We start from the raw sequence: 22,789 nt of genomic DNA, 5'->3' as shown, positions 1-22,789 counted from the left end.
GCCCAGCTAAAAATCTGCCAGCGAAATCCATCTCAATGGGAGAAGTCCCAGACGGAGCAGTGAAGGGAACAGAGCTGCGTAGGAAGGCAAGGGCCAGGCTAAAAGAGGTATACAGTATAATATATGACATCTGATTCAACAGAAGCAAACATTTTAGACTGAGTTACTAAATCCTTGTTAAATGGGAGAAGTCCCAGACGGAGCAGTGAAGGGGAACTAGAATTGAGCGGAGCTGCGTAGGAAGGCAAGGGACAGGCTACAATTTGCCCAACAATTTAAAGAAAATACCCTTAAAGGCCCAATTTGGACAGTTTATCTGAAAGAAGTAGATTTGGGGTCTAGTTACTCTTTAAGGACTGTCATTTTTTAACAGAAAAAAAGGCAAAATGAAAAAACTAAAAGGTAATTTCGTCCTTCCAGGAGGGATGAGGTCTTTACCTGCAACCTTTAACTCAAACCGTATCTGTTCAGCCATTTTCTAAATGTCCTGTCAAGCCGGGTTCCCACCAAATGTGTTTTGAGCAGCAACAATGCGCCCAACGCCTCAAGTTGGACGCATTGAAGCGTGTTCATTGTGAATGCAGCAGCAGACTAGATGTGCGTCTGAAGATGGAGGAGCGTCTTGGTTTTTTCAGGTCTGTCTTTAATGATGGGTGAAATAAAGATAAAATAAAGAAAATGGCTTTTCTTTATTTACTAAAGACCAAGCGAACTTTACACACACCAGATAATTTAGAGGTGATCTGGTTGGTTAGATTCACCACTCCAGGAGCTGCGAGCTGACTGACTTTTTTTTTCTTTGTCCTGAGCCCAGTTTAACACTGCGGCCAGTTTAACAAGCCACTGACCCACATCGGTGCTGATATCTCCAGCCAGAACACCGACTGCAGATGGTTAATTTCAGCTAAAGAGCTGCTGTTCGTCTGTTTTAGGTTCATGCAACCGTCACAAGGAAAAATGATTCTCTCTGATTGGTTGATGCGGCGCATCGAGCAGCGAAAGTTAAATTTGTTGAACTCGAGCAGCAGCTGCTTTGGACGCACAGCATGCACGGAAAACGCTCTGCCGCATCCTACCTCTACCTTGCACGCCGCTCTAAACTGGCAGAACGTGCCACGCTGCTCCTAGACGCACGTCCACCATAGACTTTGCATGTAAAGTGGCTGCTCAAAATGCGTCCGATGTGTACCCGGCTTCAGAACTTTAACCTTCTGCATGTTGTGACTTAAATGGTGCATACTTTGCACAGTCTGAATGTGGGGTGAATTTGCCAAAAACTTTACACCTGGAAAGGTTGTCAGCTGTCTGCAGAAGACCTTTGACCTTCCCCAGATAGATAAGCAGTAAGAGTCGCTTCTCTAAGGTCATTGCTGAGATCCTGGCATTTTATGGTTTTACTTTTATCATAAAACAAAGATCCAGAGCAACAAAAAACACTGCTTTTCTAGAGGCTGTCCCTCTGATGAGGATTGGTTAAAGCAATAAATCTGGTGGAAACAGCAAGGGTGGACTTAGATTTTATTTATTTATTTACATGCAGCTTTTCTATTTAGTTGTTTAAAAATCACACAGTAGATCTGTTGACTAATTTGTGACCAGATAGGGTAACATTTTGTTTTTATTGTGACCGTAAACATCTTATCTCATTGTGTGGCAGAATACTTACAGACAGGATGTTTGTCAGGTAGCCCAGATCCAGGCCGTGCAGGAGAAGATGAAGCTCGTCAAGCTTGGTTGCACTGAAACGGCACACCAACACTCAGAAAGAACTCACATCACAGTATTATCATAAGAACAGCCTATCAGGTAAAAGGTTACGGCTAGCAAGTACTGGAATTTGGTAAGAACGATAAACAAAAAAACTTATCCTTCGTGTGCTCAGTTTGTGTTCGTAGACAACGAAATCTAAACTAAATTTGGATCTTCAAACAATTTAACAACACTTCAGCTTGCTGGGTGTTTCCAGGTGCGTCTTTTCCCATGATTTGTAATTTGTCATGTCTTTGTTGATGTCGTGGGAAAACCTTTACTGCTCGAGTCAGACAGAGCAGAAAACGATTGTCTGAACTGCGCAGTGGACGAAACATTAATGGTAGAGCTTTGTTATTAATTTGGTGGAACAATGGCTCAACAACACCTACAACACAGGTACGAGAACACTGGAAATCCAACACGTGCAAACAGGAAACAGAATAACATAAGACTGCACTGAAATAAAAAGGCTGATGTAAGGCAGCATTGCAAAAATAAATACTAATATGTACTGTAGCTACATTTACTGTGAACAATTAATAATCTAAATTAATTTTATGTAGGCATTATGGTAACTTGTGGTTCTACTTCCAACTCTACAGTGATTAACATGTAGTCAGGTAAAACCATAAACAGGTGAAATTATACAACATGGAAATTCCTGTGTATGGCATAATAAATACAGGCATTAACAGTGAGCAAGCAGCAGGTTAGCACTGTCAGCTTATAAAGGTACAAAAGGTTCTGGATTCAAATGTGAGCTGAAGTCTTTCTTTGTTGAGTTTACGTGTTCTTTCTGTGGAGGAGTGGGGTTTCTTTGGGTGCTCCAGTTTCTTGCACAGACCTTAAACCTGTATGTTGCAGATTCATTGATTCATTGTGTGGATGTGGTTGTATGACTTGTGTTTTTGTGTAGGCCTGCTGATGGACTGGTGACCCGTCCAAGGCGAGTCCCACATCTCAGCCACTGACTGATGAGGTCAGATGGTTCCCTCCAGACAGGTACAACCAATGATTGATGGAGGTTTGGTTTGTGAACCCTCATAGACTAGAGTGTTTCACACTGTAGTGAATGTTTCCTCTGACTGTGGCTCTGCAGGTTAGTTCTGCATTCTGTTAGTGGTTAATAAATTTTCTTCTTACACCAAAGTTAGTCATGGAGTTCCTCAGGGTTCAGTGCTTGGATCAATCCTCTTTACTTTGTATATGCTTCCATTAGGTAAAATTATTAAACAGCATGGGATAAATTTTCATTGTTATGCTGATGATACTCAGTTATATTTATCCATGAAACCTGATGAATCTATGGTAATCAGTTACTTAAACTACAGGCATGTCTAACAGACATAAAAACATGGATGACTCTTGACTTTCTGCTTCTAAACTCAGATAAGACAGAGGTTATGAATTTTGGACCTGAACATCTTAGGGATTAACTTTGCAGCCTTTCACCTCCTCTGGATGGCATTAATCTGGCCTCCAGTTCTAATGCCTTGGCCTTATTTCTGATCAGGATGTCTTTTAACCCCCACATTAAAAACGTTACCAGGACCGCCTTCTTCCACCTGCGTAACATCACTAAAATTTGAAACATTTTGCCCAAAAACGACGCAGAAAAAATGATTCATGCATTTATCAGGTCTAGAATTGATTACTGTAATTCTTTATTATACGGGCATCCAAAAAACTCTTTAAGAAGTCTTCAGTTAACCCAAAATGCTGCTGCTAGAGTTTTAATGAGAGTTGGAAGGAGAGATCATATTTCTCCAGTTTTAGCTTCTCTCCACTGGCTCCCTGTCAAATTTAGAATAGAATTTAAAATATTACTCCTAACATACAAAGCTCTCAACAACCAAGCTCCATCATATATTAAAGATCTTATTGTTCCATATTTTCCTAACAGAGCACTTCACTCTCAGATTGCAGGTTTACTTGTGGTTCCTCGAGTTTCTAAAAGTAGAATGGGAGACAGAGCTCCAGTTTCTGTCCGTGAGGCTGACATTCTGTCTACTTTTAAGATTAGACTGAAGGCTTTCCTTTTTGATAAATCCTATAATTTAGACTTAGGTTTCCTGAATTATTCTTCATTTCTGCTGCTATAGACTTAGACTGCTGGAGCACAAACTGAGCACATTTCCTCACTCTGTTGTTGTCTTAATCTCTCTTCTCTACATGTTTATTGTAGAAAATTGTTGCTGCAGACTGAGCTCCAGGGAGGAGCTATGTATAAGTGGGTGGATATAAAGCTTTAAAAAGCCAATATTGCATAATATCCCCCCTTAAAACAACACAGTTGATGTGACAGACCAAAAAGCTCCAGTTTTGTGCTCCATTTTGGTGAATTCAGTCTGGTTTCTGTGCTTTACTGTCAGCAGTGAGAAGGAGTTGAAGTTTTTTTTTGTTTTGTTATTTGAAGATAGTTTGAATTTATAAATTTTTTGAAAATAGGGGCAGATATTAATAAGAATTGTTCTCTTCTTTCTGCTACCTTTCATTTTATCTGTGTTTTGTATTATTTGCTGTATGTAAAGCATTTGATTTGTTTTTAAATGAAATGAATATATTTTAAATAAAAATAAAATAAAAAAACACTGACATGGCAAAAAATACTTCATACATTTTACAATACATGTTTCCAACCTTTCCTTGGAGGATGGAAATTCAGAGTTTGTCTTGAAGAATTTAGACAGACTCTCTTCCATAGAGGTGAAGGCCTGAGCAGCAGGAATGTGGGAGGAAGATGCCAGAATGTGGGCTATCTGTGGACAGACCAGGTGTTAAAATAGAAAAACAATACTTTATATTAAATAGCACACAATTTTAAGAGTAAAGACAAATACTAAAATTATATGCCGTAAAACTACTTGTGCAGTTTTAAAAATATTACAACTTTTAAATATAAAGTTACCGTAGTGTGATTGAACATCACAGCCAGATCAGCAGGGCTTTTGTTGCTCTTTGTTCTTATAGTTTTGTCAGCTCCCAGCTGAAGCAGCTTTAAGACCGCCTCCTCTCTGCCGTACTGAACTGCTATGGACAAAGCCTGACAAAATACATCAGCTTCAGGTATAAAAACCAAAGTCAAAACATAACATCTGTAAAATGTTTATTTCCTGACAATAAAAGAGAAGCTCTATGTAAAGCTCTGTGATCTGCTGTCTGAGCAAACAATCATCTACTACAGCAAAAAGAAAGAAGAAAACTGGACAAACTGTGTATCCCATCTTGTTCTGGCTGTTGATTTTAGCACCGTGGGATGCCAGCAGGTTTATGATCTTACTGTATCCATCCCTGGCTGCCAACATCAGGCAGGTCATCTGAGACCTGAGAACAGCAGCAGACAAGAGGAGGAGTGGATTTAAAAACAAAACACCAAGGACAACATGTAACAAGCATAATTTTTTGTCAAAACCCTGCAAAACTGGGACATTTGATAAAAATATATTCTAAAAAAATTTGTCAACAGAAGTGACAAGAGACCACAAGAGGGCAGCAGATAACATGAAGTAAACTGATCTTCAACGTGTATTTAAGAAAAAGGAATTAAGTCTTAAATCTCTCTTTATTTGTTTTAGACAAAGCAAGACAAAAGTTCAGGACAGACAAAAAGCTTTGATTGTTTTTTGTGGGAACTTCAACATTCAGGCTGAATCCATGACAAAAAAATAACATAAAATTGAGGGGAAAGATTGTTTATTTACCTAGAAATAATTAAATCAATATACACTTCCAAAAGCTAAATTTAAATAAGAACTAAAAAAAAAAATAACCTCTAAAGCAAAACCAGCCTCATCTCAAAGACTTGCAATAACCAAGCGCTTTGTACCAATGAATTACTGACATACTTTATTACAGGTTAACGTCTCAAAACTCATCGCAGTTTGGGCAGCAGTTTAAGTTTTACTAGAGACAAAATAAAAAAAAGCTAGTACAAAATTTTGAAGTTTAGAAAGTAAGTTTAGGTCACGTCTGTGTGTGACTGTCTGTGCAGGTGTGTTGGACACTCTTTTTGTGAAGGACTGAAGGAAGTTCTTTGAGTTCCGCTGTTGTCACCGATGCTGCTGCAGTAATTAGGACCACACCTGGTTTGAGATATTTTGTGTTTTTTTGTAGTTTACTCAACAGACAGCCATAACTCACAGATACATCACTAATATTAACAAAACTAGAACATATAGAGTTGGGTTCAGGAGCATAATGCAGTTCAAATTCCTCATGCTTTAGTTTTAAAATACTTTTTGAATTTGTATTCAACATTTTGACTGAAGGTGGCAGAAACCAGCAGTGTGTGAGCACAAAATCTACAAAATAAAGAAAAATCCCTATTTCAACTTGTGGAGCTTGAAGTTTAAGTCACTGAGTGTTGTGAGATATTTATATGATGTGAAGAAATTTATTGGGGTGTGTTTATATACTGATCTTAATTACAATACACGTGGTTTATTATTATTATTATTATTATTATTATTATTATTATTATTATTATTATTAGGGAAACTGTAATATCTGTTAAATGTGATTATGTTGCTTAAATTGATGATTTTATGTAGATACATGCCTGAACACTGATTCAACACATAACTGAACCGTTAATCCTTAGTTTAGAATATAATTTATCTGGGGACATGATTTCAGCTGGATTTAGGGACTCCCCTCCTGGTGACGTAATAAAATAGGCAGAGTCATGTCCCGGGTGCCCATGTTAAATGGTACTGTGACGTCCTGTAAACGGGGCTGAACGCAGACTGAATAAACTGTCTTCAGCCAGAGTGCTCTTCATGTGGTTGGTTGTATGCAACTTTTTGACATTCAATTTCCATGCATTGGTACATTCTCAGTGTGTGTCAAGCACATAAACTGGTAAACGAACACACTTAACAATATTTTCTTTCAGATGTATTAAAAACAAATAACTTGTAGTGTAGTAAGGGTAGGAAGGGCAGATCACAATTTTTTTCCAATTGGAAAATATCACTGCCTTTGTCTTACTTAGCATTAACCTGAGATAAAAAGCAGGGACTGAAAATCACAAGCAGACTGAAAGCACTTAACGACTAGAGCAGGGGTGGGCATTGAGGGCCGCAGTAGTCCTGCATGTTTTACTTGTTTCTCTACTCAACACACCTGATTTGAATGAATGGGTGATTAGTAGGCTTCTGCAGAACTTGGAAGAGGTAATTCAGTGACTGAATCAGGTGTGTTGATGCAGGGAAAAAAGTAAAACATGCAGGGCTGTGGTCCTTGAGGACCAGGATTGCCCACCCCTGGACTAGAGGAACTGTGTGCACAGTTAGGCTTGACACGATAACTTTTGCTAGACGATAAATTGTCTCATAAGTTATTGCGATAAACAATATTGTTCGGAGACCATTTTAAACAAATATTATGATAAGACTCCCTCCCAAACACACACCTATAGAGCTTACAAAAATTACGTACGTTAAAAAAGGTTACAAATTGACCTGGACTGGACGTGAAACACAACAGCAGCTCTATCATCGCTACCCACCTCTATCCAAGCAGGCACAATTTATTATTTTGTGGGTCCCTAACTGAATCTTATGTGTAAAAGTGCACAGATGCATCAAGAAAAACTAGGGTTGAGCAACACTGGCAAAAGAAAAAAAAAATCAATCAATTGTGATATTTAGTCGATAACAATTATGACGATTAATCCCCTGGAGTCCCTGGACTCCTGCATGTCCTATTAACATGACCAATTTAAAATAACTCTTGGGAAAGCTTTGCTCTCTGTAAAAAAATCTGTTCCAAATTGTGTCAAAAGTACAGAGTTCAGGCTATACAACAATTGTTAAATTGTGTCGATAGGTCAAGTACAACTGGAGTTATGATAAATAAATTACAGAACTTTAAAAAAAAAGTTTGTCACATTTGACGCAGAGATGAGCATCGAGCAGACTGACTGGGGAAATCTCCAGAGAGTCTGCCTAGTGCTATTAATCAATCGACAATTGCCAAAAAGTATTCGATTAAAGTTTTTCTGACGATTAATTGCACAAGATATGATTTTTCCCAACCCTAATAAGAACGTGACATAGGTTATTATAAATAGTAAAGAACATGAGTCCTAAAATTGGCCCTTGGGGGACCCCTTTAGAGACTGCCAGGTAATTTAATGCCTTTCAACTATTAACCAAACAGATACATCGCTAAAACTCTTCACGTTTCAGAAACAAATTTTTTGCAATGCTTAAAGTATTTAAAAAGTATTTTATTTAAGTCAGAAACAGAAGAATGAAATCCACATTTGGAAGGTTATAGTAAACTGATGGTATTTACATAACCTTGTCTGGTTTGAAGTCACGTCACTGATGCAAGTCATTTCCACCCAAACACATTCTGTACATAAATAACCTGGGCTAGGATACTTTATCTTATCACCTCAAACAAAACAGCCAGTGAGAAAAACACATCAACCTCGAGAGGTGGGAAAGTATGGGGGCAATTTATCACTTCATGCCTCAGCAGAGGACTGTGACTGAGAAAGAAAAACACAGCAAGAATGGTTTTATTTCAAGAACTATTTTTAACTCTAACACAATAAAACAAAGAGCAGCTGTAAAAACACTGATTAGGATTATTTAGTCAATAAAATCAGCATCTCTGTGTGAAAAAATATTTTTGTGATGTCATTGAATTACAGTGCATAGCTGTGTAATTTGTCATCAATAATAGACATTGACATTTGACAACAGATTTTGTTCTGAAGGTGTGAATGGGTTAAGATTGACTGAGGGTTTTTAAACTTAGTTTTTCTTTAACTCCTGTTTTCTTGGAATTAGTTAATGTTTAATGTGAACTTAAACTGAGTATGATGTGCATGACGACACTTTAACATCTTTAAAAAGTCAACCATCAGTCACAGCCTCTGACCTGATATGTGGAGTAATATTTCTTCATTTATGTTACTCTGACATAGTATCTTCCTAAGATTGGGATTTACTGAGAGACAAACATCAAATGTACGGTTAAAATTTTTCTTTTTATGTACTTCAGACCTAAATGTGTCCAGTTGTGTTAATCAGACGAACAGCTGCAAACAAACATTGTTCATCCAATCAGGATATCAGTACAAACACTTGCAGGAACATATGACTCACTATACAGGGATGAGCTGTCTAGACTTTATCACTACAGTAAAAACGTCCTGTTTATTATTAACAGTCACTTTTATGGGCTCTAAAATAAAAATAATTAACCAGCATAACACTGTTAGGCGTAAGGATGTGCTAAAGAACTAGTTCAAAGATACTAAAAACATGAACACTAAACAATGACCTTGTTTTTCTTTTTTATGTAAATGTCATAAAGGCCAATAAAAACATCAGGAGAAAGCAGAGGGTCCCAGAACATCTTTCTATAATTTAAAGGTGCTGGTGACTTCAGGTGCAAAAGTATTTATTTATATTGGTAATCTTTTGATTTTGTTGTTTTACAGCCTGGAATTTATATGTAATCTTGACTCGACTAAAATCAATATTTGCTCAAAAACATTCCAGGTTGGTTAAAAAAAGTTAAATGGTGGTGGGGAGACACTTTATTATTTAACATTTTCTTTGCTAATGCTAACTAGCTAAACTGAAACAAAGCAATTTTATGTAGTTTATGGAAGAAGTATCTTTAAAAAGCTGGTACAGAAGCAGAAATACACCAGCCTTCAAAATCTGTGTGTAAAATAGTGGAATAATGTTTTTCCAATTAAAAATTGTGAAGACTTTCAATCTCCATCATCTCCAGTTCATAATCTGATCAATAGATTATAATCTGTGTTAATCTCTAAAATGAAAGACTGCAAGTCTAAACTGATGGTTGTAATCTTCACTGCATTAAAACCAGTTCTGGTTCTGTTCTGGACTCAGGAACACTTCCACAAATCATTGTAAACACAGTTCACTGTACCATCTACTAACGCTGTTTAAAGCTCTAGCACAAAAAGAAGCAGCCATTATGTGAACACCATTCAGAACCTCTGCCATATTCTCTGAACCAAAGATCATTTATAATAATCTTGAGTATGAGTTACATAAACCCCCAAACTAATGATGGAACTAATGATGTAGAAATTGTCTGAGAAGCATTAAAATTTAAAGACTGAAGAAAATTTGTTTGATATTTGCAAATCATGACGTAAATTATTTAATTTTTTGAACCGCCTCCTAACTTTTTCAAAAATTAGATTAGCCTACAGGTGGCGCAGTGGATCTCAGCAAAGCTTACAGGATTGTAAAGTTTACATGTTCTCTTTGAATCTATAGGTTTTCTACAGGCACTCAGGTTTCCTGTGGGAAGAAACGTGCCATCAGAAACTGAATTTCAATTGCTCAAAATTAATCTGTATTAGCATAATTTGAAATTGTTTTGAAAGCTAGTTTGACTAAATTTAAACTGAATTTAATATTTGAATCTGAATTAATTTACTTCGAAACTGCATTTTGTTCTATTAAAATTTCAGTTTGACTACTTTTACTATCAGTTCTATAATTCAATTTGAGTTCCAAAATTATTTTTTTCATGTCACACATCCGGGTCCTTGAGATAGCTAAAGCAATCAAACACAGATAGACAGATTTACATTTCACATCAGTGAAACTTCTTTTATGGCATTGCAGGCATTGAGACTAAAGTAAGCAGTATTCAGTGTCAGATATACTGTACAATAATTATTTTGTATGATAAATAATTTTCAAAAATCCCATGTTTGATAATTAACCTGACACACAACTATCTGACCTGAGAGGTGATAGGTTGTGGAATACACTGAGCCAATTTGGCAACTCTGTTGCTATATGTAGCATAAATACACTGCCTGACCAAAAATAAATAAATAAAAAATGTCACTCACTGTAATATTTCCGTCTTCAGCTTTGATTACGGCACACATTCTCTGTGGCATTTTTTGGATAAACTTCAGCAATATGACCAGATTTATTTCCATCAAGTGTTGCATTAATTTTTCACAAAGATCTTGCATTGATGATGATAGAGTCTGACCTTCTCCAGAACATCCCAAAGATTCTCAGTGGACTCTGTGGAGCCAATCCATGTGTGAAAATTATGTCTCATGCTCCCTGAACCACTCCTTCACAATAAGAGCCCCATGAATCCTGGCATTGTCATCTTGGAACATGGCCGTGTCATCAGGGAAGAAACAATCCATTGATGGAATAACCTGCTCATTCAGTATATTCAGGTCAGCTGACCTCATTCTTTGAGCACAAACTGTTGCTGAACCTAGACCTGACCAACTGCAGCAACTTCACATCATAGACTTTAATTACATCCAGGTGGACACTTGTTTTTGGCCAGGAAGTTTATTTGACTCTCAAGGACTCAGATGTGTGACACAAAAAAATTAATTATGGAAATGAAAGTGAAAGTAGTCAAACTGAATTTTTAATTCAACAAAGCACAGTTTCAAAGCAAATTAATTCAGGTTCAAAACTTTAAATTCAGTTTCAATTTAGTGAAATTAATTTTTAAACCAATGTGTTCAATTTCAAATGATGATTCATTCTGAGCAATTCAAATTCAATTTCTGCTGGCACAGGTTTCTTCTTGCAGTTTCCTCCCACAGATCAAACTCATCTGTCTTAGGCTAATTGGCAACTGAATTTTAACTACGGTGGGGGAGAGAGCGTGCATGTTTGTTTCATTTGTCCCTGTGATGGACTATTGACCTGTCCAGGGTGTCCCCCACCTCTCACATATATGGACTGCTGAACATAAGCACCAGCAACTCAGAACAGAATCTGGTAAAGATGATGGATGGAATTGTCTGTAGTTTGGTTTATCAAACAAATTTGAGCATCTCCTAAATATGCCATTTAACATCCACTAAAACATTTTGGATTGGCAGCCTCTGACAGATTTGTACACACAGACTAAATAAGCAGCTTAAAATCTAAGATCCTGCATCTCTCAATAGCTGTGAACCACAGACCCGTGATGAATAGGAAGGGGAAAAAAAGAACACATGGAGGCAATGGACCCCACATGGCGCTCTCACATTTCTCAGCTTTGAAAAATAACAGAATTCTTGTTTAAACAAAAGCAGGGGGGCAAGCAGCCGGTGTTAATCAATGGTTTGAGATTCAGACGTAAAAGCAACTAATGAGGAGGAGGGATTTGTCCTCCGCAACCACATGAGCCTCATGTTGAGCCTTAACATTAGATCTGGGGACTGCCCCTGCACCCCCCAACCCCACTACCCACTCCTCAGCATCCTTCTGTGACTTGTTAACTTGCTTCAAATATTTTGTCTGGGAAGGAACTAATCAATTTCCTAATGCTGCAAGGCCTCTGCGTTCGTCATCAGTGGCTTTCAGGTGGCGTGAGTCCTGCATGTAATAATACATTGGCAGTGATAGAACAACAAATTAGAGAAGAACTAAAACATGAAAGCCACTGGGGTCTACACCAACAGTCTGTAACAAGGCAGAGGCAGATGGTGATATCTAGGGGGAATTACGAGTTTCATTTTGTTACGCAAGATTAATATTTCAGAAGGAAATTTGATTATTAATCAGAACCAAAGAAATCCCACTTTTCTCCACCATTTAGTAATAATTTGGTCATACAAAACTGAGACATTAGATGAACTGGTGTTGCTGCCTCAAGAGTATTATCTGCAGTATGGGGCTGCAACTAACGCTTATTTTTATAGTTGATTAATCTGTCGATTATTTTTCCAATTAATCGATGAATAGGAAACCTCTTTTTTCCAAAATAGAACATTTGGACTGACAGTAAATCAACAAAATGAGATTAATGTTTGAGTATTCTGTTACTATAATATTAAATATTATATAAATAAATGTTTGTCAAATAGCCTTAGTAAAGAAATAAATGTACACAAGAATATATACAAATGTGATATATCCTCGGAAGTCTTCATATTTTCTCTCCGTGAGCTTTGTAAAATGTGTCCTTGAGGGAAGAGTGAAACTTGAAATAAAAGTGTGAACTATTATAGTTAAACATTCATCTTTAAACATGGACAGAAGCCTCATGTCAGTCACATCATGTTAAAGATGCTCCCAGTCAAGACAGCAGCTTGCTGTGGTGTCCATGATGTCTTTCCCATCATGAGGTCTGTCATTGTTTGCTTTTTTTCTGGAATGAGAAAGGAAATAGTATGAGTACATATAATTTTTACAGTAACTTATTTGCAGTATTAAGTGAAGTCATGTGAGTAGCACAAAGAGCAGTTAAACACGTGTTTGTGTTTCATTGCTCTTTGCAGTGTCTTCACTCAGACATCATCAGCAAATTAAAACTTTATTCCTTTTATTTAAAACAAAAACAATTTCACATAAAACAAAAATACAAACTAAATAACATGAAAGGCAGCAGAAGAAAACCTAAAACTTAAAGCTTGTGTGCAAAATTTATAAAGCACATCAAACATTAGCTTTAAATATACTGTATTAGCTTAAGCTACTCAAAATGAAATAAAAAGTAACGCACACATACTTTAACACTGTCATTAATGAGCTAACAGGCTAACAGCAGCATCAGAAGAGCTACCAGGGAGACTAACGTTATGTTTTCTCACTTCAAAATGGAATAAACATAGTGACTTACCCTGCTGTTGAGCCCCCTTCATCCTTGTCGACTCCCAACATGTTTACGTTTCGGGTGCGTTATAACCATGGCGCTCCTGTGCCTCACAAAATCACTTTCACAAAGCTTGTTACGTATTTCTTAGTTTTGTGAAGCGTGAAGAGCTTTCACTTGTTTGAAGACTTCGGTCGAACAGTTTTCGAACATTGGTCATTTGTAGAATTTAAATACAGTCTCCACCTCGCTCTGCAGGTCAAGTAAACAGTTCTGGGAAATGGGTGATTGACATAAATCGATAATGAAATTTGTTGTCAACACTTTTTCAAAACACATTTTTACCAATTTTATTGATGCGTTGTTGCAGCTCTACAGCCGAATTTTAGAAACGTCTTGATTTAAAGCATCAATCAGGTTGTAAATCACCGACACTTCGCACCATACATAAAATAACAGGATACAAAAAACAGGGTTCAAACGATTTTCCTAAAGTAAAATTCAAGCACTTTTCAAGCATTTTAAAGGTAAATTGTAAATTTTCCAGCAATAAACTTTGAAGAAGTCTGTATCTCAGCACCTTTCTCCACAGAGATTTATAACAATGACACACATGGTCTAATACCAACCTAAAATGACTGATTAAACTGATTAAAATTCTGCAAGGGTTAGTAATAATATGAAATGAACATTTGAGCAGAGGGAACCCACAGACATGAGGCACAGAACGCATGACAGCAATTTCCCAAGCCACAGCTACTTTTTGCACCATTAGCTAACCACTTTTACTAGTGTTAAAAATGTTGCATATTTTAAAGTACAGAAGATGACATAAAACCCTTCAAATGTTTTGCAATTTACCTACAAAGTTGTAAGTTAGCTTAAATTTAAGATTCCTTCCCACAACTTTTGCATCACGACTGGAGAGCAGACACTTCCATCATGAACAGCTGCAGGTCCTGTTTGAATATCTTGCAGGAAGCTACTTGAGTATTTGGTCCAGTATTGCATTAATTTTTCACCAAGATTTTGCATTGATGATGGTAGAGTCTGACCTTCTCCAGCACATTCCAAAGATTCTCAGTGAACTCTGTGGAGCCAATGTGTGAAAATGATGTCTCATGCTCCCTGAACCACTCTTTCACTAAGAGCCCCATGAACATTGTCGTACTGTACAGTACTGTACTGTTGGTACAGTGCACTTTATTACAAAACTGTGCAGTTAGAATATCAAGCACTTTATACAGAAATCAAGTACTTACCAAACCTTGAAAATAATAATACTTGAATTTTAAGCTGTATTTTTTGTATTTATTTTTTAGGATTTCAAGCACCATTATAAACCCTGAAAAAAAGAGGTAGTCATTTTTGTGGGTTGATTTGGGTGGGGAACCGTTGGACTGTGGAAGGAACATCAAAGATCTCCTCAGTCCACCCTTCCTGTCCACCTTTTGGGAGGCAGAGTCTCATAACTCAGGGGAAGACAAGTCCATTACTATGGCAGAGCTCATCGAGGTAGTCAAAAAGCTCCTCTGTGGCAGGGCACCAGGTTTGGATGAGATTCACCCCAAAATGCTGAATGCTCTGGATGTTGTGGGGCTGTCATGGTTGACATGTCTCTTCAACATCACATGGAGGACTGGGACAACTCCTGTGGAGTGGCAGACCGGGGTGGTGGTTCACATGTTTAAAAACAGGGACTGGAGAGTATATTTTAATCATTGTGGGATCACACTTTTCGCCTTCCCCAAGAAAGATTACTCCAAGGTGTTGGATGGGAGGCATGATTAGGTGCCATCTATTTACATTTTATGCACAATCTTGTTGCACTTGCTAGCTGATTTATAGAAGAATTTCAATGATTAGGGGCTGCAAAACAGGAACAAAACCTGTATTGTTCATTCGTTTAATTCCTAAATCCATAAAGTTGACACCTGCCAACTAAAATATCCCTACATGGCACAATCTGCTAACAAATGTGCAATTTTGACACTAGAGATCACAAAATGATGTTTCCCTTTTCAAAATTGCAAAAATACAAAATTTTATAGATATTTTTCACATGCATAACAGGACAAAAAATTCCACTAGAAAAAAAAAAAGGTTAGTTAACTTTGACTGGTTTAAGTTTTGGTCTAAAAATGTGTAACAGCATTCTTTTATTCAACCGTGTAAAAAAAACTGTCTCAGTCTAAACGCAGTGTTTGTTACCCGTTTGTGCATGCACATGCCAAAACAGGACATTCCAAGCAAGACACACAAATATATACACACTGTATGGAGCAAAGTGGTGCATAATGCTACCACATGGTGCTGTAACCATCAAAGGAAATTTGATCCAGTGCCTCTATATCCCCCACCTCATTCTCCTGAAGTCTGATTTTTAAGTATTTCAAACAGGGTCTGACACCAAGTATCGTGTAGAAAATCCTTTAAAACACGTCTTTAAGTTTCTCCCTCACCTTTCAGCCACATTGGGATCAACATTTCTCGACAGCAGCAGCTCCACACAACGTGCCATTTTGTCTTCACTTGCAGATGCAGTGCAACTGGCCATGAGCACCGTCCAATGATCTGCAATCAAAAACAACACATTAGGAGCCCTTTTTATACCATCAAAAAAAAATGCAACTAAAACTGACACTAAAAAGAAAAATAAACTGTCAGAATGTAAAATGTATAAATAATTCAACTGTAAATAAAGAAAAAAAACAAGTTTTTTCTTGGTACTCCAGTTTCTTCCCACAGACCAAACCATGCAGGTTAGGTTCATTGGTGACTCTAAACCACGTGTCAAATGTGGCCCGCAAGACCTTCAGAGATTATTCATGTCTTAAAATACGCTGCTTTAAAGCCAGCATTGCCCATAAACTGCACCTCCCATAATGCATGTCGGTTTAATTACCAGCAAAGGAAGGCATCCCACCACTAGGTGGAGGTGCACAGGGTTCAACTATAGCTGGCTGTCAACAAAAAAGCAACAAAAAGGAGATATTGTACTGGGAAGTGGGGATTTTCCATTTACAAGTCATCAATTTAAACTGGAGCATCCCTCCAGTGGGAATTCACTGTCAGAAAGCAGCAGAGTTCAGAAATAACGATGGCAGCTACTTATCACAACTCAACAGTAAGTAAAAGTTTTTATTAATTTTATTTATTTATTTTTTTTTTTGTATTCCAAATTTGGTCAAAATGACCTCAGCACATTTTCAGATTCATATTTTTTAAAGCTACTTTTTAATACCTGGATCATCCCCATATTATGAGTGGTTGCAGAGATATTCCTTCATTTGTGTTCCTAATCAGGATAACCCTTTGATATTTGGTCTAAATACTATTACTAGTGTGTTCTAAGGAATTTTTGATGTCAGAAGAAACCTCAAACAATATTTGCATATTAAGATTTACCAACTGAAAGAAGAAAAAAACTAACTTACAGGGAAAATGACAAATTGAAGGCTGTTCTGCTCAAAATTATGTTTTTTGAAGCTACTATTCAAAAAAGGACTTAAAAAAGATTAAGCTTAAGATATTTCATTTAAATGACCTGTAGATATGGTAAGTAATCCTGCAAACGTTTTAACAAATGCATTAAAGTTGCCTCTTTTTCTACATAACACTTTGAGACTAAATCTTCGGTTTGAGGTGATGTACCATGTGTACAATTAGTAAGTTTGATGTTCAGTATGTGCAACATGTGTTTGTACAGTACGGCACTTTGCATTTGTGTTAAAATTATAAAACATTTAAAGAAAATGACTGGATCAATGATGCACATGTAAATCTTCTCACCACTTGGAGGTGTCTGAGTCTCAGTCATGACCGAATGACAGTTCTGAGTTCTTCAACCAGACAAATGTATCTCTGGCCTTACAGTGAGAAGTACAGTGTTCAACATTTACAAATCTAGTTTCCAACAATTGTTTAGGAGCTTTGGGTAGTGAGCAAAAGAACAAGATTGTGGATATAAGCAGATGAAATGAGTTTCCTCTGCAGGGTGTCTGGGCTCTCCCTTAGAGATAGGGTGAGAAGCTCAGTCATCCGGGAGGGACTCAGAGTAGAGCCGCTGCTCCTCCACGTCGAGAGGAGCCAGTTGAGGTGGCTCAGGCATCTGGTTAGGATGCCTCCCGGATGCCTCCCTGGTGAGGTGTTCCGAGCATGTCCCAGGAGACCCAGAGGAAGACCCAGGACACGCTGGACGGACTGTTTCTCAGCTGGCCTGGGAACGCCTTGGGATTCTCCCAGATGAGCTGGTCCAAGTGGCTGGGGAGAGGAAAGTCTGGGTCTCTCTGCTTAGGTTGCTGCGCCCGAGACGCAACCCCGAACAAGTGGAAGAAAACTGACTGACGGACAACTGTTTACATTGTTTTGTTGTTTCTGTGCAGTAACGACAAAATACCAGTGTTGTAATTCAGCAAGCCAGAAGTCTTTATTTTCCACTTGACGATGCAATTTTTTTAAAGGGGTTTCCTTGGTTTGACTATGTTTGTACATCTATATTTCCTGGTGGGCTTGTTTGCAGTTTCTGTCCCCTTTTAAATGCTCATAGTCACTTTGTTTTACCTCAAAATGAAATTGCAGTTTCAAACTACCTTCTATTAGTAGATTGGCAGAAAACATTCAGGAATAACAGGAACTGGGAAACTACATTTTGGGTATAAATTGGTAAATACAATCAACTGCAACTACTAGGTAGGACAAACGCACAAACACTATATATCTATAGATCTATGACACACAGCTGAGTCTTGCAAAACTGATACATTAGTGCTACATCAGCAAAATATTTCATTAATTATTTTAGTATGGCAGGTTTAACACAAGGAGAACCTTCGAGCATTTATCTCCTGGTCTCTCCTCGAGTCCAGAGGCTGTGCACTCGATTCCTCCTTGCTCCAGAGTCAAGGGCCTCACTAAGTGAAGTTAACCACAGCGTGTATTTAACTGTGCAACAGCATCCTGGACATGTTTCTGCTGTATGGAGGTTTCTTTGTCTTTGCAGCTGTGTATGTTTGGCTCTATTTCTGTCTATGTGTGTGTGTTTACACTACGAGCCTGTTGGTGTAAACCAGACTGCCTGCTTTGCGTATAACAATGACTGATGTAAATAAATCTGTGGCCTGAGAACTGGTGAGAGGGCAAAACAGCAGCATGATGACCGTTATCAATCACTCCTGCATTCCTCCACTCAGCCTCGCCGCTTGGACTAACGCCACCCGGACGTGACCACGCGTCATTCTCCTTTAATCGTTTCCTTCGCCGGCCTCAAACTTCAGATGCCAAGAGCATGTGAAATCAGTCACAGACAGTTTAACTCCGCAATCTGGATTTGGAGCTAAATTAAAATCAGACATCAGACTTTTAAAAAGAGCAGAAATTTTTATTTGGCTTCTGTTTATTTTGTGTACAGAAAACAGAACATACACAGGCAACAAGTGCAATAAATTAGTACTAAACATTTTGTTTCTCTCTCTCCCCTGACTCAAAATATTTAACACTTCCAAGGTTATAGCCGAATTTCTGCAAAAGGATGAATTTTTCATGCATCAATTGGCAAAATACCTCATACCTTCTTTTGTTTTAACTCTGACTCAGATGCCTTCAATTTTACTTGCTTTGTGATGAATTAGCATTATTCATAAAGTAAAAAACAACTCAAAGAACCATCAGTGTTTCTCCCAAAACTCCTCTTTGGCGTCATCACCTTCAAGTAAAGTCAGATGAGTTTTGGTGCACTGACCTCTTTGGCTCCCAGCGCTTTGGACACTGCAGGTGGGGTAATTAAAAAAATGAGCCAGAGGGTAAGTTGGACACCAAGGCAAAGGAGGCCAGCAAGTGGGTCAGGAAGAATGGCAGACATTTAAGACTGCAGAGCAGAAATGTGATAGTGATGATGAATACAACCATCTGCGATTAGTTTTCATTCATTTTACTTCATTTGTGGGTAAAAGATCACAAAAAAAAAAACAGTCAAGCCTAGACCAGTAGATTTTAGGAGTAAGATCATAATCTGTTTTTGATGCACTGCAATGCAGACCTGAGTATACAGTGGGGAAAATAAGTATTTAGTCAGTCACCAATTGTGCAAGTTCTCCCACTTAAAAAGATGAGAGAGGCCTGTAATTGACAACATAGGTAGACCTCAACTATGAAAGACAAAATGTGAAAAAAAATTTGAGAAAATCATTTTGTCTGACTTTTAAAGAATTTTTTTGCAAATAATGGTGGAAAATAAGTATTTGGTCAATAACAAAAGTTCATCTCAATACTTTGTTGTACATCCTTTGTTGGCAATGACAGAGGTCAAACGTTTTCTGTAAGTCTTCACAAGGTTGGCACACACTGTTGCTGGTATGTTGGCCCATTCCTCCATGCAGATCTCCTCTAGAGCAGTGATGTTTTGGGGCTGTCGGCGGGCAACACGGACTTTCAACTCCCTCCAAAGGTTTTCGATGGGGTTGAGATCGGGAGACTGGCTAGGCCACTCCAGGACTTTGAAATGTTTCTTACGAAGCCACTCCTTTGTTGCCCTGGCAGTGTGCTTGGGATCATTGTCATGCTGAAAGACCCAGCCACGTTTCATCTTCATTGCCCTTGCTGATGGAAGGAGGTTTGCACCCAAAATCTCACAATACATGGCCCCATTCATTCTTTCATGTACACGGACCAGTCATCCTGGTCCCTTTGCAGAGAAACAGCCCCAAAGCATGATGTTGCCACCCCCATGCTTCACAGTTGGTATGGTGTTCTTTGGATGCAACTCCACATTCACTTTCCTCCAAACACGACGAGTTGTGTTTTTACCAAATAGTTCTACTTTGGTTTCATCTGACCATATGACATTCTCCCAATACTCTTCTGGAACATCCAAATGCTCTCTACCAAACTTCAGACGTGCCTGGATATGGACTGGCTTAAGCAGAGGGACACGTCTGGCACTGCAAGATCTGAGTCCCTGGCGTCGTAGTGTGTTGCTGATGGTAGCCTTTGTAACATTGGTCCCAGCTTTCTGCAGGTCATTCACTAGATCCCTCCTTGTGGTTCTGGGATTTTTCCTCACTGTTCTTGTGATCATTTTGACCCCACGGGCTGAGATCTTGCRTGGAGCCCCAGATCGAGGGAGATTAGTAGTGGTGTTGTATGTCTTCCATTTTCTGATTATCGCTCCCACAGTAGATTTCTTCACACCAAGCTGCTTGCCTATTGCAGATTCAGTCTTCCCAGCCTGGTGCAGGTCTACAATTCGGTTTCTGGTGTCCTCCGACAGCTCTTTCGTCTTCACCATAGTGGAGTTTGGAGTGTGACTGTTTGAGGTTGTGGGCAGGTGTCTTTTATACTGTTAACGACTTCAAACAGGTGCCATTAATACAGGTAATGAGTGGGGGAAAGAGGAGCCTCTTAAAAAAGAAGTTACAGGTCTGTGACAGCCAGAAATCTTGCTTGTTTGTAGGTGACCAAATACTTATTTTCCACCATTATTTGCAAAAAAAATTCTTTAAAAGTCAGACAAAATGATTTTCTCAAATTTTTTTTCACATTTTGTCTCTCATAGTTGAGGTCTACCTATGATGTCAATTACAGGCCTCTCTCATCTTTTTAAGTGGGAGAACTTGCACAATTGGTGACTGACTAAATACTTATTTTCCCCACTGTATCTGAATCAATTTATGGTAAATTTTAATTCAATGTAACAATCATTGAGAAAAACACGAAAAAGTGGAACTCTGTAGTGTGCTTGCGGACCTTGGACCGTTTATGGCATTCAAGCAGACCATGGAGATGTTCAAGCTGCACCATCAGCATTGAAATCCAGTTTAATGGATGTTTTTCAGCTTCTCTGAACTAAAAAAAAAATTGTGACATTCCCAAGAACCTCACTATACCCAAGTTATGTACTGTATTTCACCCAGTGGAGATGAAAAACATCCAGTAGTACAGCGTCCACATGGAAGTCCCTACAATGTCTTCACATGTTAATGCAGGTTCTACATAAATGACAAAAATAAACAAACTGGTGCAAAGCTGCCCATCTTCATTTCTGAAGTGTAGTCCAGTAGATTAAACAAACATGGAAGAAGCTTCCAAGTAGGGTACAAAGCCAGCTGAGGTGAGCTTGACATGAGGAACAAATAACATGCCTGGCCTAACCAGTATCCGGTTAACCTGGTATCTTAATCTTGCTGGAACCCAAATTTAAAGGGTTTTCATTCACTTCCTCCACTGTCATTGCTAAACTACAGGCAGACTAAAGCCGCACAGAAAAGCAAGGTCATTGATCACAACTTTTCCTTCTGTTCCCTAATTGGCCCGGTTGAATTGACGAAATAAGAGCAGAGAGACAAAGCAGAGAATGGGAACTAGAATTGAGTTGAATTACGTAGGTAAGCTATGGCCAGGCTAGTGTCACAGCAGAGCATGAATTCAGTCTTCAGAACAACATCAAGACAACTGAAGGGAAATTTATTCTCTTCAACACTTTTTTTAATGCATTCTTGTTTTTACCTAGAGCTCTAACCATAAAAATAGATAATTACACAAGTGGGTTATCATAAAATGACCTCAACTGTGACAAATTGGTGTGCTATGCTCTGAATGGCTCATGTCAGGGTCATCTCAAACAGAATGAATTTTAAATGATACATTAGTTAACACAAGCCTTTTCACCCACCACAGTTCAACAATTAAGTCTCTTCTCATCAGAGTTTATAAATGAGACCACAGATCAGTCTGGGGTCTCATTTATAAAGGATTGCGTAGAATTCATACTAAAAGTAAGCGTACAGCCAAAAGGTGAAAATGGTGTATGCCCAAATAAAACAAAATTCAGATTTATAAAACCGTGCGCACGCATACCTTCAAGCAATTTTCATTCATAGATCACAGCTGTACCGCAGAGTTTGAACAAGGTCCCTCCTCAGGTTCTGCCATCTACACACACAAACTCAACCATAAACAGTCAATGCAAAGTACCTCATGAATGTTCAGGTGTATTTAAATCAGTCAGCTGATCAATGCTAAAAAATAAAATAAAATAAAAAAAAGCGATGGGCCAGTTCAGACATGCGCTCCCCGTGTGTCTGGATGACAGGTGCTGACAACTGCTCACATTAACAGATTGTCAGTAATTTACACAGATTTTTCTGTCATTTTGCAGGAATACAGACATTTAGAGCAATCTCATGGATCTTTTCAAAAACTCAGCTTCAAATTTATATTCTCTCAGATCCTGTAGGACATTAAAAAATATTTTTAATAGCCATTTTTAAAAAAAATCCGCGAACATTAACATATAAGCCGCAACAGACTATAAGCCACACCCGCCATTTAAAAAAAAAAAAAAAACGCGAACATTAACATATAAGCCGCAACAGACTATAAGCCACACCCGCCATTTAAAAAAAAAAAAAAAACGCGAACATTAACATATAAGCCGCAACAGACTATAAGCCACACCCGCCAT

The 22,789-nt window shown here is 38.2% G+C and overlaps 1 protein-coding gene across 1 annotated transcript in view; it reads right to left on the bottom strand.

Annotated features, from left to right (window-relative positions):
• The window catches only part of asz1 (ankyrin repeat, SAM and basic leucine zipper domain containing 1), a 68,262-nt gene that overhangs the window by 28,415 nt on the left and 17,058 nt on the right, over positions 1-22,789 (bottom strand). The window contains exons 4-8 of the mRNA XM_014010266.1: positions 15,792-15,903; positions 4,965-5,076; positions 4,661-4,795; positions 4,393-4,511; positions 1,667-1,739 (exon numbers count right to left, since the gene is read on the bottom strand). Coding sequence (XP_013865720.1) covers positions 1,667-1,739; positions 4,393-4,511; positions 4,661-4,795; positions 4,965-5,076; positions 15,792-15,903 — 551 coding nt within the window. The remainder of the gene's footprint in view (positions 1-1,666; positions 1,740-4,392; positions 4,512-4,660; positions 4,796-4,964; positions 5,077-15,791; positions 15,904-22,789) is intronic.

This window comes from Austrofundulus limnaeus, unplaced genomic scaffold, assembly GCF_001266775.1.
Source record: "Austrofundulus limnaeus strain Quisiro unplaced genomic scaffold, Austrofundulus_limnaeus-1.0 Scaffold67, whole genome shotgun sequence".
NCBI classification, from domain to species: Eukaryota; Metazoa; Chordata; class Actinopteri; order Cyprinodontiformes; family Rivulidae; genus Austrofundulus; species Austrofundulus limnaeus.
Note: the sequence above shows the minus strand (reverse complement) of the source record. Positions and strands in the feature narration are given on the sequence as shown.